Source organism: Cherax quadricarinatus, chromosome 13, assembly GCF_038502225.1.
Source record: "Cherax quadricarinatus isolate ZL_2023a chromosome 13, ASM3850222v1, whole genome shotgun sequence".
NCBI classification, from domain to species: Eukaryota; Metazoa; Arthropoda; class Malacostraca; order Decapoda; family Parastacidae; genus Cherax; species Cherax quadricarinatus.
Genome location: NC_091304.1, coordinates 35,428,863 through 35,442,151, shown reverse-complemented (window position 1 = coordinate 35,442,151; position 13,289 = coordinate 35,428,863). Strand labels below are relative to the sequence as shown.

Sequence of the window (13,289 nt, the reverse complement as noted above, 5' to 3'; positions counted from 1 at the left end):
CGTTGTGTAGTTTTAAAAATAGGTTAGATAAATACATGAGTGGGTGTGGGTGGGCGTGAGTTGGACCTGACTAGCTTGTGCTGCTGGGTCTGGTGCCGTGCTCCTTCCTTGAGTGGAGGTGACCAGACTGGGTGGGTCATTGGGCTAATCCGGGGGGGGGGTCATTGGGCTAATCCGGGGGGATCATTGGGCTAATCCGGGGGGGGTCATTGGGCTAAACCGGGAGGGGGGGTGGCATGGACCTGCTCCGCATGGGTCAGTAGGCCTCTTGCAGTGCTCTTTCTTTCTTATGTTCTTATGTTCTTGGTCTCCCTCCTGGTCTCCCTATTGGTCTTCCTCTTGGTCTTCCTCCTGGTCTTCCTCGTGGTCTTCCTCCTGGTCTTCCTCTTGGTCTTCCTCCTGGTCTTCCTCTTGGTCTTCCTCCTGGTCTTCCTCCTGATCTTCGTCCTGGTCTTCCTCTTGGTCTTCCTCCTGGTCTTCCTCTTGGTCTTCCTCCTGGTCTTCCTCCTGGTCTTCCTCCTGGTCTTCTTCCTGGTCTTCCTCTTGGTCTTCCTCCTGGTCTTCCTCCTGGTCTTCCTCCTGGTCTTCCTCCTGGTCTTCTTCCTGGTCTTCCTCTTGGTCTTCCTCCTGGTCTTCCTCTTGGTCTTCCTCCTGGTCTTCCTCCTGGTCTACCTCCTGGTCTTCCTCTTGGTCTTCCTCCTTGTCTTCCTCCTGGTCTTCCTCCTGGTCTTCCTCTTGATCTTCTTCCTGGTCTTCCTCTTGGTCTTCCTCCTGGTCTTCCTCCTGGTTTTCCTCCTGGTCTTCCTCCTGGTCTTCCCCCTGGTCTTCCTCCTGGTCTTCCTCCTGGTCTTCCTCCTGGTCTTCTTCCTGGTCTTCCTCTTGGTCTTCCTCTTGGTCTTCCTCCTGGTCTTCTTCCTGGTCTTCCTCCTGGTCTTCTTCCTGGTCTTCCTCTTGGTCTTCCTCCTGGTCTTCCTCCTGGTCTTCCTCCTGGTTTTCTTCCTTCTTTATCTCTCACGTAACTAAATCAGCTCATCTTAATTTCCCACATTAATTAAATACCTGTTTACGGGAATATTTCTTTCGTAAATGTCTTTGTGCAGGCTCCTGATGACAGGTGTTCAGCGTGTGTCTGGTGGCTCCTGATGACAGGTGTTCAGCGTGTGTCTGGTGGCTCCTGATGACAGGTGTTCAGCGTGTGTCTGGTGGCTCCTGATGACAGGTGTTCAGCGTGTGTCTGGTGGCTCCTGATGACAGGTGTTCAACGTGTGTCTGGTGGCTCCTGATGACAGGTGTTCAGCGTGTGTCTGGTGGCTCCTGATGACAGGTGTTCAGCGTGTGTCTGGTGGCTCCTGATGACAGGTGTTCAGCGTGTGTCTGGTGGCTCCTGATGACAGGTGTTCAGCGTGTGTCTGGTGGCTCCTGATGACAGGTGTTCAGCGTGTGCCTGGTGGCTCCTGATGACAGGTGTTCAGCGTGTGTCTGGTGGCTCCTGATGACAGGTGTTCAGCGTGTGTCGGGTGCCTCCTGATGACAGGTGTTCAGCGTGTGTCTGGTGGCTCCTGATGACAGGTGTTCAGCGTGTGTCTGGTGGCTCCTGATGACAGGTGTTCAGCGTGTGTCTGGTGCCTCCTGATGACAGGTGTTCAGCGTGTGTCTGGTGGCTCCTGATGACAGGTGTTCAGCGTGTGTCTGGGGGCTCCTGATGACAGGTGTTCAGCGTGTGTCTGGTGCCTCCTGATGACAGGTGTTCAGCGTGTGTCTGGTGGCTCCTGATGACAGGTGTTCAGCGTGTGTCTGGTGGCTCCTGATGACAGGTGTTCAGCGTGTGTCTGGTGCCTCCTGATGACAGGTGTTCAGCGTGTGTCTGGTGGCTCCTGATGACAGGTGTTCAGCGTGTGTCTGGTGGCTCCTGATGACAGGTGTTCAGCGTGTGTCTGGTGGCTCCTGATGACAGGTGTTCAGCGTGTGTCTGGTGGCTCCTGATGACAGGTGTTCAGCGTGTGTCTGGTGCCTCCTGATGACAGGTGTTCAGCGTGTGTCTGGTGGCTCCTGATGACAGGTGTTCAGCGTGTGTCTGGTGCCTCCTGATGACAGGTGTTCAGCGTGTGTCTGGTTGCTCCTGATGACAGGTGTTCAGCGTGTCTGGTGGCTCCTGATGACAGGTGTTCAGCGTGTGTCTGGTGGCTCCTGATGACAGGTGTTCAGCGTGTGTCTGGTGGCTTCTGATGACAGGTGTTCAACGTGTGTCTGGTGGCTCCTGATGACAGGTGTTCAGCGTGTGTCTGGTGGCTCCTGATGACAGGTGTTCAGCGTGTGTCTGGTGGCTCCTGATGACAGGTGTTCAGCGTGTGTCTGGTGGCTCCTGATGACAGGTGTTCAGCGTGTGTCTAATTGCTCCTGATGACAGGTGTTCAGCGTGTGTCTGGTGGCTCCTGATGACAGGTGTTCAGCGTGTGTCTGGTTGCTCCTGATGACAGGTGTTCAGCGTGTGTCTGGTGGCTCCTGATGACAGGTGTTCAGCGTGTGTCTGGTGGCTCCTGATGACAGGTGTTCAGCGTGTGTCTGGTGGCTCCTGATGACAGGTGTTCAGCGTGTGTCTGGTGGCTCCTGATGACAGGTGTTCAGCGTGTGTCTGGTGGCTCCTGATGACAGGTGTTCAGCGTGTGTCTGGTGGCTCCTGATGACAGGTGTTCAGCGTGTGTCTGGTGCCTCCTGATGACAGGTGTTCAGCGTGTGTCTGGTGGCTCCTGATGACAGGTGTTCAGCGTGTGTCTGGTTGCTCCTGATGACAGGTGTTCAGCGTGTGTCTAATTGCTCCTGATGACAGGTGTTCAGCGTGTGTCTGGTGGCTCCTGATGACAGGTGTTCAGCGTGTGTCTGGTTGCTCCTGATGACAGGTGTTCAGCGTGTGTCTGGTGGCTCCTGATGACAGGTGTTCAGCGTGTGTCTGGTGGCTCCTGATGACAGGTGTTCAGCGTGTGTCTGGTGGCTCCTGATGACAGGTGTTCAGCGTGTGTCTGGTGGCTCCTGATGACAGGTGTTCAGCGTGTGTCTGGTGCCTCCTGATGACAGGTGTTCAGCGTGTGTCTGGTGGCTCCTGATGACAGGTGTTCAGCGTGTGTCTGGTTGCTCCTGATGACAGGTGTTCAGCGTGTGTCTAATTGCTCCTGATGACAGGTGTTCAGCGTGTGTCTGGTGGCTCCTGATGACAGGTGTTCAGCGTGTGTCTGGTGGCTCCTGATGACAGGTGTTCAGCGTGTGTCTGGTGGCTCCTGATGACAGGTGTTCAGCGTGTGTCTGGTGGCTCCTGATGACAGGTGTTCAGCGTGTGTCTGGTGGCTCCTCATGACAGGTGTTCAGCGTGTGTCTGGTGGCCCCTGATGACAGGTGTTCAGCGTGTGTCTGATGGCTCCTGATGACAGGTGTTCAGCGTGTGTCTGGTGGCTCCTGATGACAGGTGTTCAGCGTGTGTCTGGTGCCTCCTGATGACAGGTGTTCAGCGTGTGTCTGGTGGCTCCTGATGACAGGTGTTCAGCGTGTGTCTGGTGGCTCCTGATGACAGGTGTTCAGCGTGTGTCTGGTGGCTCCTGATGACAGGTGTTCAGCGTGTGTCTGGTGGCTCCTGATGACAGGTGTTCAGCGTGTGTCTGGTGGCTCCTGATGACAGGTGTTCAGCGTGTGTCTGGTGGCTCCTGATGACAGGTGTTCAGCGTGTGTCTGGTGGCTGCTGATGACAGGTGTTCAGCGTGTGTCTGGTTGCTCCTGATGACAGGTGTTCAGCGTGTGTCTGGTGGCTCCTGATGACAGGTGTTCAGCGTGTGTCTGGTGGCTCCTGATGACAGGTGTTCAGCGTGTGTCTGGTGGCTCCTGATGACAGGTGTTCAGCGTGTGTCTGGTGGCTCCTGATGACAGGTGTTCAGCGTGTGTCTGGTGGCTCCTGATGACAGGTGTTCAGCGTGTGTCTGGTGGCCCCTGATGACAGGTGTTCAGCGTGTGTGTGATGGCTCCTGATGACAGGTGTTCAGCGTGTGTGGTGGCTCCTGATGACAGGTGTTCAGCGTGTGTCTGGTGGCTCCTGATGACAGGTGTTCAGCGTGTGTCTGGTGGCTCCTTATGACAGGTGTTCAGTGTGTGTCTGGTGGCTCCTGATGACAGGTGTTCAACGTGTGTCTGGTGGCTCCTGATGACAGGTGTTCATCGTGTGTCTGGTGGCTCCTGATGACAGGTGTTCAGCGTGTGTCTGGTGGCTCCTGATGACAGGTGTTCAGCGTGTGTCTGGTGGCTCCTGATGACAGGTGTTCAGCGTGTGTCTGGTGGCTGCTGATGACAGGTGTTCAGCGTGTGTCTGGTGGCTCCTGATGACAGGTGTTCAGCGTGTGTCTGGTGCCTCCTGATGACAGGTGTTCAGCGTGTGTCTGGTGGCTCCTGATGACAGGTGTTCAGCGTGTGTTTGGTGGCTCCTGATGACAGGTGTTCAGCGTGTGTCTGGTGGCTCCTGATGACAAGTGTTCAGCGTGTGTCTGGTGCCTCCTGATGACAGGTGTTCAGCGTGTGTCTGGTGGCTCCTGATGACAGGTGTTCAGCGTGTGTCTGGTGGCTCCTGATGACAAGTGTTCAGCGTGTGTCTGGTGGCTCCTGATGACAAGTGTTCAGCGTGTGTCTGGTGGCTCTTGATGACAAGTGTTCAGCGTGTGTCTGGTGGCTCCTGATGACAGGTGTTCAGCGTGTGTCTGGTGGCTCCTGATGACAAGTGTTCAGCGTGTGTCTGGTGGCTCCTGATGACAGGTGTTCAGCGTGTGTCTGGTGGCTCCTGATGACAGGTGTTCAGCGTGTGTCTGGTGGCTCCTGATGACAGGTGTTCAGCGTGTGTCTGGTGGCTCCTGATGACAGGTGTTCAGCGTGTGTCTGGTGGCTCCTGATGACAGGTGTTCAGCGTGTGTCTGGTGGCTCCTGATGACAAGTGTTCAGCGTGTGTCTGGTGGCTCCTGATGACAAGTGTTCAGCGTGTGTCTGGTGGCTCCTGATGACAGGTGTTCAGCGTGTGTCTGGTGGCTGCTGATGACAGGTGTTCAGCGTGTGTCTGGTGGCTCCTGATGACAGGTGTTCAGCGTGTGTCTCGTGGCTCCTGATGACAGGTGTTCAGCGTGTGTGGTGGCTCCTGATGACAGGTGTTCAGCGTGTGTCTGGTGGCTCCTGATGACAGGTGTTCAGCGTGTGTCTGGTGGCTCCTGATGACAAGTGTTCAGCGTGTGTCTGGTGGCTGCTGATGACAGGTGTTCAGCTTGTCTGGTGGCTCATGATGACAGGTGTTCAGCGTGTGTCTGGTGGCTCCTGATGACAGGTGTTCAGCGTGTGTCTGGTGGCTCCTGATGACAAGTGTTCAGCGTGTGTCTGGTGCCACCCGATGACAGGTGTTCAGCGTGTCTGGTGGCTCCTGATGACAGGTGTTCAGCGTGTGTCTGGTGGCTCCTGATGACAGGTGTTCAGCGTGTGTCTGGTGGCTCCTGATGACAGGTGTTCAGCGTGTGTCTGGTGGCTCCTGATGACAGGTGTTCAGCGTGTGTCTGGTGGCTGGTGATGACAAGTGTTCAGCGTGTGTCTGGTGGCTGCTGATGACAGGTGTTCAGCGTGTCTGGTGGCTCCTGATGACAGGTGTTCAGCGTGTGTCTGGTGGCTCCTGATGACAGGTGTTCAGCGTGTGTCTGGTGCCTCCTGATGACAGGTGTTCAGCGTGTCTGGTGGCTCCTGATGACAGGTGTTCAGCGTGTGTCTGGTGGCTCCTGATGACAGGTGTTCAGCGTGTGTCTGGTGGTTCCTGATGACAGGTGTTCAGCGTGTGTCTGGTGGCTCCTGATGACAGGTGTTCAGCGTGTGTCTGGTTGCTCCTGATGACAGGTGTTCAGCGTGTGTCTGGTGGCTCCTGATGACAGGTGTTCAGCGTGTGTCTGGTGGCTCCTGATGACAGGTGTTCAGCGTGTGTCTGGTGGCTCCTGATGACAGGTGTTCAGCGTGTGTCTGGTGGCTCCTGATGACAGGTGTTCAGCGTGTGTCTGGTGGCTCCTGATGACAGGTGTTCAGCGTGTGTCTGGTGGCTCCTGATGACAGGTGTTCAGCGTGTGTCTGGTGGCTCCTGATGACAGGTGTTCAGCGTGTGTCTGGTGGCTCCTGATGACAGGTGTTCAGCGTGTGTCTGGTGGCTCCTGATGACAGGTGTTCAGCGTGTGTCTGGTGGCTCCTGATGACAGGTGTTCAGCGTGTGTCTGGTGGCTCCTGATGACAGGTGTTCAGCGTGTGTCTGGTGGCTCCTGATGACAGGTGTTCAGCGTGTGTCTGGTGGCTCCTGATGACAGGTGTTCAGCGTGTGTCTGGTGGCTCCTGATGACAGGTGTTCAGCGTGTGTCTGGTGGCTCCTGATGACAGGTGTTCAGCGTGTGTCTGGTGGCTCCTGATGACAGGTGTTCAGCGTGTGTCTGGTGGCTCCTGATGACAGGTGTTCAGCGTGTGTCTGGTGGCTCCTGATGACAGGTGTTCAGCGTGTGTCTGGTGGCTCCTGATGACAGGTGTTCAGCGTGTGTCTGGTGGCTCCTGATGACAGGTGTTCAGCGTGTGTCTGGTGGCTCCTGATGACAGGTGTTCAGCGTGTGTCTGGTGGCTCCTGATGACAGGTGTTCAGCGTGTGTCTGGTGGCTCCTGATGACAGGTGTTCAGCGTGTGTCTGGTGGCTCCTGATGACAGGTGTTCAGCGTGTGTCTGGTGGCTCCTGATGACAGGTGTTCAGCGTGTGTCTGGTGGCTCCTGATGACAGGTGTTCAGCGTGTGTCTGGTGGCTCCTGATGACAGGTGTTCAGCGTGTGTCTGGTGGCTCCTGATGACAGGTGTTCAGCGTGTGTCTGGTGGCTCCTGATGACAGGTGTTCAGCGTGTGTCTGGTGGCTCCTGATGACAGGTGTTCAGCGTGTGTCTGGTGGCTCCTGATGACAGGTGTTCAGCGTGTGTCTGGTGGCTCCTGATGACAGGTGTTCAGCGTGTGTCTGGTGGCTCCTGATGACAGGTGTTCAGCGTGTGTCTGGTGGCTCCTGATGACAGGTGTTCAGCGTGTGTCTGGTGGCTCCTGATGACAGGTGTTCAGCGTGTGTCTGGTGGCTCCTGATGACAGGTGTTCAGCGTGTGTCTGGTGGCTCCTGATGACAGGTGTTCAGCGTGTGTCTGGTGGCTCCTGATGACAGGTGTTCAGCGTGTGTCTGGTGGCTCCTGATGACAGGTGTTCAGCGTGTGTCTGGTGGCTCCTGATGACAGGTGTTCAGCGTGTGTCTGGTGGCTCCTGATGACAGGTGTTCAGCGTGTGTCTGGTGGCTCCTGATGACAGGTGTTCAGCGTGTGTCTGGTGGCTCCTGATGACAGGTGTTCAGCGTGTGTCTGGTGGCTCCTGATGACAGGTGTTCAGCGTGTGTCTGGTGGCTCCTGATGACAGGTGTTCAGCGTGTGTCTGGTGGCTCCTGATGACAGGTGTTCAGCGTGTGTCTGGTGGCTCCTGATGACAGGTGTTCAGCGTGTGTCTGGTGGCTCCTGATGACAGGTGTTCAGCGTGTGTCTGGTGGCTCCTGATGACAGGTGTTCAGCGTGTGTCTGGTGGCTCCTGATGACAGGTGTTCAGCGTGTGTCTGGTGGCTCCTGATGACAGGTGTTCAGCGTGTGTCTGGTGGCTCCTGATGACAGGTGTTCAGCGTGTGTCTGGTGGCTCCTGATGACAGGTGTTCAGCGTGTGTCTGGTGGCTCCTGATGACAGGTGTTCAGCGTGTGTCTGGTGGCTCCTGATGACAGGTGTTCAGCGTGTGTCTGGTGGCTCCTGATGACAGGTGTTCAGCGTGTGTCTGGTGGCTCCTGATGACAGGTGTTCAGCGTGTGTCTGGTGGCTCCTGATGACAGGTGTTCAGCGTGTGTCTGGTGGCTCCTGATGACAGGTGTTCAGCGTGTGTCTGGTGGCTCCTGATGACAGGTGTTCAGCGTGTGTCTGGTGGCTCCTGATGACAGGTGTTCAGCGTGTGTCTGGTGGCTCCTGATGACAGGTGTTCAGCGTGTGTCTGGTGGCTCCTGATGACAGGTGTTCAGCGTGTGTCTGGTGGCTCCTGATGACAGGTGTTCAGCGTGTGTCTGGTGGCTCCTGATGACAGGTGTTCAGCGTGTGTCTGGTGGCTCCTGATGACAGGTGTTCAGCGTGTATCTGGTGGCTCCTGATGATAGGTGTTCAGGTGTCTGGTGGCTCCTGATGACAGGTGTTCAGCGTGTGTCTGGTGGCTCCTGATGACAGGTGTTCAGCGTGTGTCTGGTGGCTCCTGATGACAGGTGTTCAGCGTGTGTCTGGTGGCTCCTGATGACAGGTGTTCAGCGTGTGTCTGGTGGCTCCTGATGACAGGTGTTCAGCGTGTGTCTGGTTGCTCCTGATGACAGGTGTTCAGCGTGTGTCTGGTGGCTCCTGATGACAGGTGTTCAGCGTGTGTCTGGTTGCTCCTGATGACAGGTGTTCAGCGTGTGTCTGGTGGCTCCTGATGACAGGTGTTCAGCGTGTGTCTGGTTGCTCCTGATGACAGGTGTTCAGCGTGTGTCTGGTGGCTCCTGATGACAGGTGTTCAGCGTGTGTCTGGTTGCTCCTGATGACAGGTGTTCAGCGTGTGTCTGGTTGCTCCTGATGACAGGTGTTCAGCGTGTGTCTGGTGGCTCCTGATGACAGGTGTTCAGCGTGTGTCTGGTGGGTCCTGATGACAGGTGTTCAGCGTGTGTCTGGTGGCTCCTGATGACAGGTGTTCAGCGTGTGTCTGGTGGCTCCTGATGACAGGTGTTCAGCGTGTGTCTGGTGGCCTGATGACAGGTGTTCTGTGTCTGGTGGCTCCTGATGACAGGTGTTCAGCGTGTGTCTGGTGGCTCCTGATGACAGGTGTTCAGCGTGTGTCTGGTGGCTCCTGATGACAGGTGTTCAGCGTGTGTCTGGTGGCTCCTGATGACAGGTGTTCAGCGTGTGTCTGGTGGCTCCTGATGACAGGTGTTCAGCGTGTGTCTGGTGGCTCCTGATGACAGGTGTTCAGCGTGTGTCTGGTGGCTCCTGATGACAGGTGTTCAGCGTGTGTCTGGTGGCTCCTGATGACAGGTGTTCAGCGTGTGTCTGGTGGCTCCTGATGACAGGTGTTCAGCGTGTGTCTGGTGGCTCCTGATGACAGGTGTTCAGCGTGTGTCTGGTGGCTCCTGATGACAGGTGTTCAGCGTGTGTCTGGTGGCTCCTGATGACAGGTGTTCAGCGTGTGTCTGGTGGCTCCTGATGACAGGTGTTCAGCGTGTGTCTGGTTGCTCCTGATGACAGGTGTTCAGCGTGTGTCTGGTGGCTCCTGATGACAGGTGTTCAGCGTGTGTCTGGTTGCTCCTGATGACAGGTGTTCGGCGTGTGTCTGGTGGCTCCTGATGACAGGTGTTCAGCGTGTGTCTGGTGGCTCCTGATGACAGGTGTTCAGCGTGTGTCTGGTGGCTCCTGATGACAGGTGTTCAGCGTGTGTCTGGTTGCTCCTGGACAGGTGTTCAGCGTGTGTCTGGTTGCTCCTGATGACAGGTGTTCAGCGTGTGTCTGGTTGCTCCTGATGACAGGTGTTCAGCGTGTGTCTGGTTGCTCCTGATGACAGGTGTTCAGCGTGTGTCTGGTTGCTCCTGATGACAGGTGTTCAGCGTGTGTCTGGTGGCTCCTGATGACAGGTGTTCAGCGTGTGTCTGGTGGGTCCTGATGACAGGTGTTCAGCGTGTGTCTGGTGGCTCCTGATGACAGGTGTTCAGCGTGTGTCTGGTGGCTCCTGATGACAGGTGTTCAGCGTGTGTCTGGTTGCTCCTGATGACAGGTGTTCAGCGTGTGTCTGGTGGCTCCTGATGACAGGTGTTCAGCGTGTGTCTGGTGGGTCCTGATGACAGGTGTTCAGCGTGTGTCTGGTGGCTCCTGATGACAGGTGTTCAGCGTGTCTGGTGGCTCCTGATGACAGGTGTTCAGCGTGTGTCTGGTGGCTCCTGATGACAGGTGTTCAGCGTGTGTCTGGTGGCTCCTGATGACAGGTGTTCAGCGTGTCTGGTGCCTCCTGATGACAGGTGTTCAGCGTGTGTCTGGTGGCTCCTGATGACAGGTGTTCAGCGTGTGTCTGGTGGCTCCTGATGACAGGTGTTCAGCGTGTGTCTGGTGGCCCCTGATGACAGGTGTTCAGCGTGTGTCTGGTGGCTCCTGATGACAGGTGTTCAGCGTGTGTCTGGTGGCTCCTGATGACAGGTGTTCAGCGTGTGTCTGGTGGCTCCTGATGACAGGTGTTCAGCGTGTGTCTGGTGGCTCCTGATGACAGGTGTTCAGCGTGTGTCTGGTGGCTCCTGATGACAGGTGTTCAGCGTGTGTCTGGTGGCTCCTGATGACAGGTGTTCAGCGTGTGTCTGGTGGCCCCTGATGACAGGTGTTCAGCGTGTGTCTGGTGGCTCCTGATGACAGGTGTTCAGCGTGTGTCTGGTGGCTCCTGATGACAGGTGTTCAGCGTGTGTCTGGTGGCCCCTGATGACAGGTGTTCAGCGTGTGTCTGGTTGCTCCTGATGACAGGTGTTCAGCGTGTGTCTGGTGGCTCCTGATGACAGGTGTTCAGCGTGTGTCTGGTGGCTCCTGATGACAGGTGTTCAGCGTGTGTCTGGTGGCTCCTGATGACAGGTGTTCAGCGTGTGTCTTGTGGCTCCTGATGACAGGTGTTCAGCGTGTGTCTGGTGGCTCCTGATGACAGGTGTTCAGCGTGTGTCTGGTGGCTCCTGATGACAGGTGTTCAGCGTGTGTCTGGTGGCTCCTGATGACAGGTGTTCAGCGTGTGTCTGGTGGCTCCTGATGACAGGTGTTCAGCGTGTGTCTGGTGGCTCCTGATGACAGGTGTTCAGCGTGTGTCTGGTGGCTCCTGATGACAGGTGTTCAGCGTGTGTCTGGTGGCTCCTGATGACAGGTGTTCAGCGTGTGTCTGAGACGGAAGGACTCACTAACTATGTTATATATTCTCTTTACTTATAATTTTGGATATATTGTTGATATTTTCTTTAATAACTGAATTGAAAATGTCATTCTTGATATTGTAGGCGTCCTGTAGTCACTTCCGGTGATCACCGGCCTCAGACCAGGCCACTTGTTGCTGGCCTGATCAGTCAAACTGTTGGTGCACGTAATCCAGCTGATCAGGAACTAGTCTGAGGGATTCGGAGATTTCCCTCTTGAAGACAGACAGGATGTGTTGGTGATCCCCCTTATGTATGAAGGGAGGGTGTTGAAGAGTCGTGGTTACTTAACACTTATTGATCTCTCTCTCTCTCTCTCTCTCTCTCTCTCTCGCTCTCTCTCTCTCTGTGTGTGTGTGTGTGTACTCCTCACTTCCCTGCTTGTCACTGGATATATGTGACACCGTCTACCAGGCCTCTTATGTTCATATATAATATTTTCAAGGCACATATTTAGTACCAATCCCACCAGAATTTTAACTTGGGAAATAATAACATAACGTTCTGGCCTACGTTTTCAGCGGTGTCATTCAAGGGACTTTAATCTGGGTCAGTAATTTAGGAGTTTGACTGAACTTATGTATAATGTGAAGGTTCTTTTCATTTTCAAGGTCTGCAAATTCACCTGCCTTCAAGGAGGTCCTTAGACCACAGCAGTATTGCGGTCTACAGAGAACGTGTCATCTGAAGTGTTATCATTACCTTGACATATCATGGTTTGAAAGTTCTACTTATCCTACCTATCATTTTGTTTATAGATGTGACAATAACACTGTTGTACTCCTTGAACGTCAGATCTGACATTTTCGCTCCTAGGTCTCTCACATTAGACTTACGCTATATTGAATTTTTGGAGTATCTTTTGTACTCCCATCTTTTTAATTTCCTTGATCCTCTGTTAAGTAGTAGTTGAAATTGTCCTCACTGAACATCATGTTGTCAGTGGCCCACTGGAAGACTTGGATAATATCTACTTGGAGGTTCACTCTGTCTTGTGTGGCGCTACTGTCGTTCAAAGTTTAGTATCGTCTGCAAAAGATGATACACTTGTGTGGTTTATGTTACTCTCTATGACAGATATGAAAATGAGAAAGAAGCCAAGGAAAGGTGGGGGTTGAACCCATGGCGAGTAAGTCATGAAACTCCAGACCAGTGCTTACACTGGTGACAGATACCCAGGTACCTGTGGATGTGTTTATCACCAGTCTACCACAAGTGGATTGCGTCATGACAGATATTAACAGTGGTGTTATTAGTAGTGTTGTTAGCACTTGCTTACTTTTCTTCCTGTGTGCCTCTCTAAGATAAGGATTATTTGATATAAACCTTGGTAATAGTTACTGACAAATTAGTTTAGAAAGACACTTCAATAAACACTCTCATATATTTATTTTAAAACGTTAGTGTCGTGGGACTCTGACCACTTCTGACAAACACAAGCTGAAAATAACATTTACTGTTAAATTTGTCCTGGTGCTTGCTCACTCCTCTTTCTAAAGTAAAGATTCCTTGAAGAAACAGAAGGGTGGACGAAGCGCTCGAACCGCGGTCCGTAAACGGCAAGTCCGATGTTATACTGTCTCGACTCTCCAAGCCTGTAATAGGAAAGAATCCGAGCTATTACTGTATTATCTTCCGTCAGAGGCGCCAAGTGTCACTCAGTTGAACTCTTTCCCTGGGCCCACTAGATCTAGTTATTGACACTTATTTATTACAACTTAATTTGAGTTCATAGACTGATAAGGATTCTTTATTTAGTTTTTCAGTTTTTTTATTTCACTCTTAGAATTCCTCTCCCTATTTTTTACAGGTTTTTATTCCAGTCTTCAATGGGTTTTCAGGTCATTATTTCACCCATATTAATGGGTTTCTAGGTCATTATTCCACCCATCCTGGACCTTTTATGGCATTCTCTTCTCAGTGTTCCGGGTCACTGACCCTGTCTTCACTTATTGTCTGCGTCATACATAACTGCAGCCATGAAGCAGCAGCGACCATTACTCAACCTGAGTCACCATCGTCCGCATATTCCCCATGAATAAAAAGTTGAGTAATGGTCTTGTTTACATGACTCGCCTATTTTGCTAGTCGTTGCTGCTGCCGCCGCTGCCGCCGCTGTCGCCGCCGCCGCTGCCGCCGCCGTTGTTAACACGGATTCGTAATACAGTCTTGATTCAACAAAGTAAAAAGTTTGGCATATTTCGACATGGATGTGAGGTGGTCTTCAGGGTGTTGTCAGTCCTTCAACAAGAA

At 53.7% G+C, this 13,289-nt stretch overlaps 1 protein-coding gene across 1 annotated transcript; it reads right to left on the bottom strand.

Annotated features, from left to right (window-relative positions):
- Nucleotides 1-281: 281 nt before the first annotated feature.
- On the bottom strand, nucleotides 282-13,034 carry LOC138852657 (golgin subfamily A member 6-like protein 7). The gene is made up of 2 exons (XM_070084748.1): nucleotides 12,975-13,034; nucleotides 282-1,008 (listed from the first exon to the last, which is right to left on the bottom strand). Exons 1-2 carry the CDS (start codon nucleotides 13,032-13,034, stop codon nucleotides 325-327), a joined length of 744 nt encoding a protein of 247 aa, XP_069940849.1. The 3' UTR covers nucleotides 282-324.
- Between the last annotated feature and the right edge of the window lie 255 nt (nucleotides 13,035-13,289).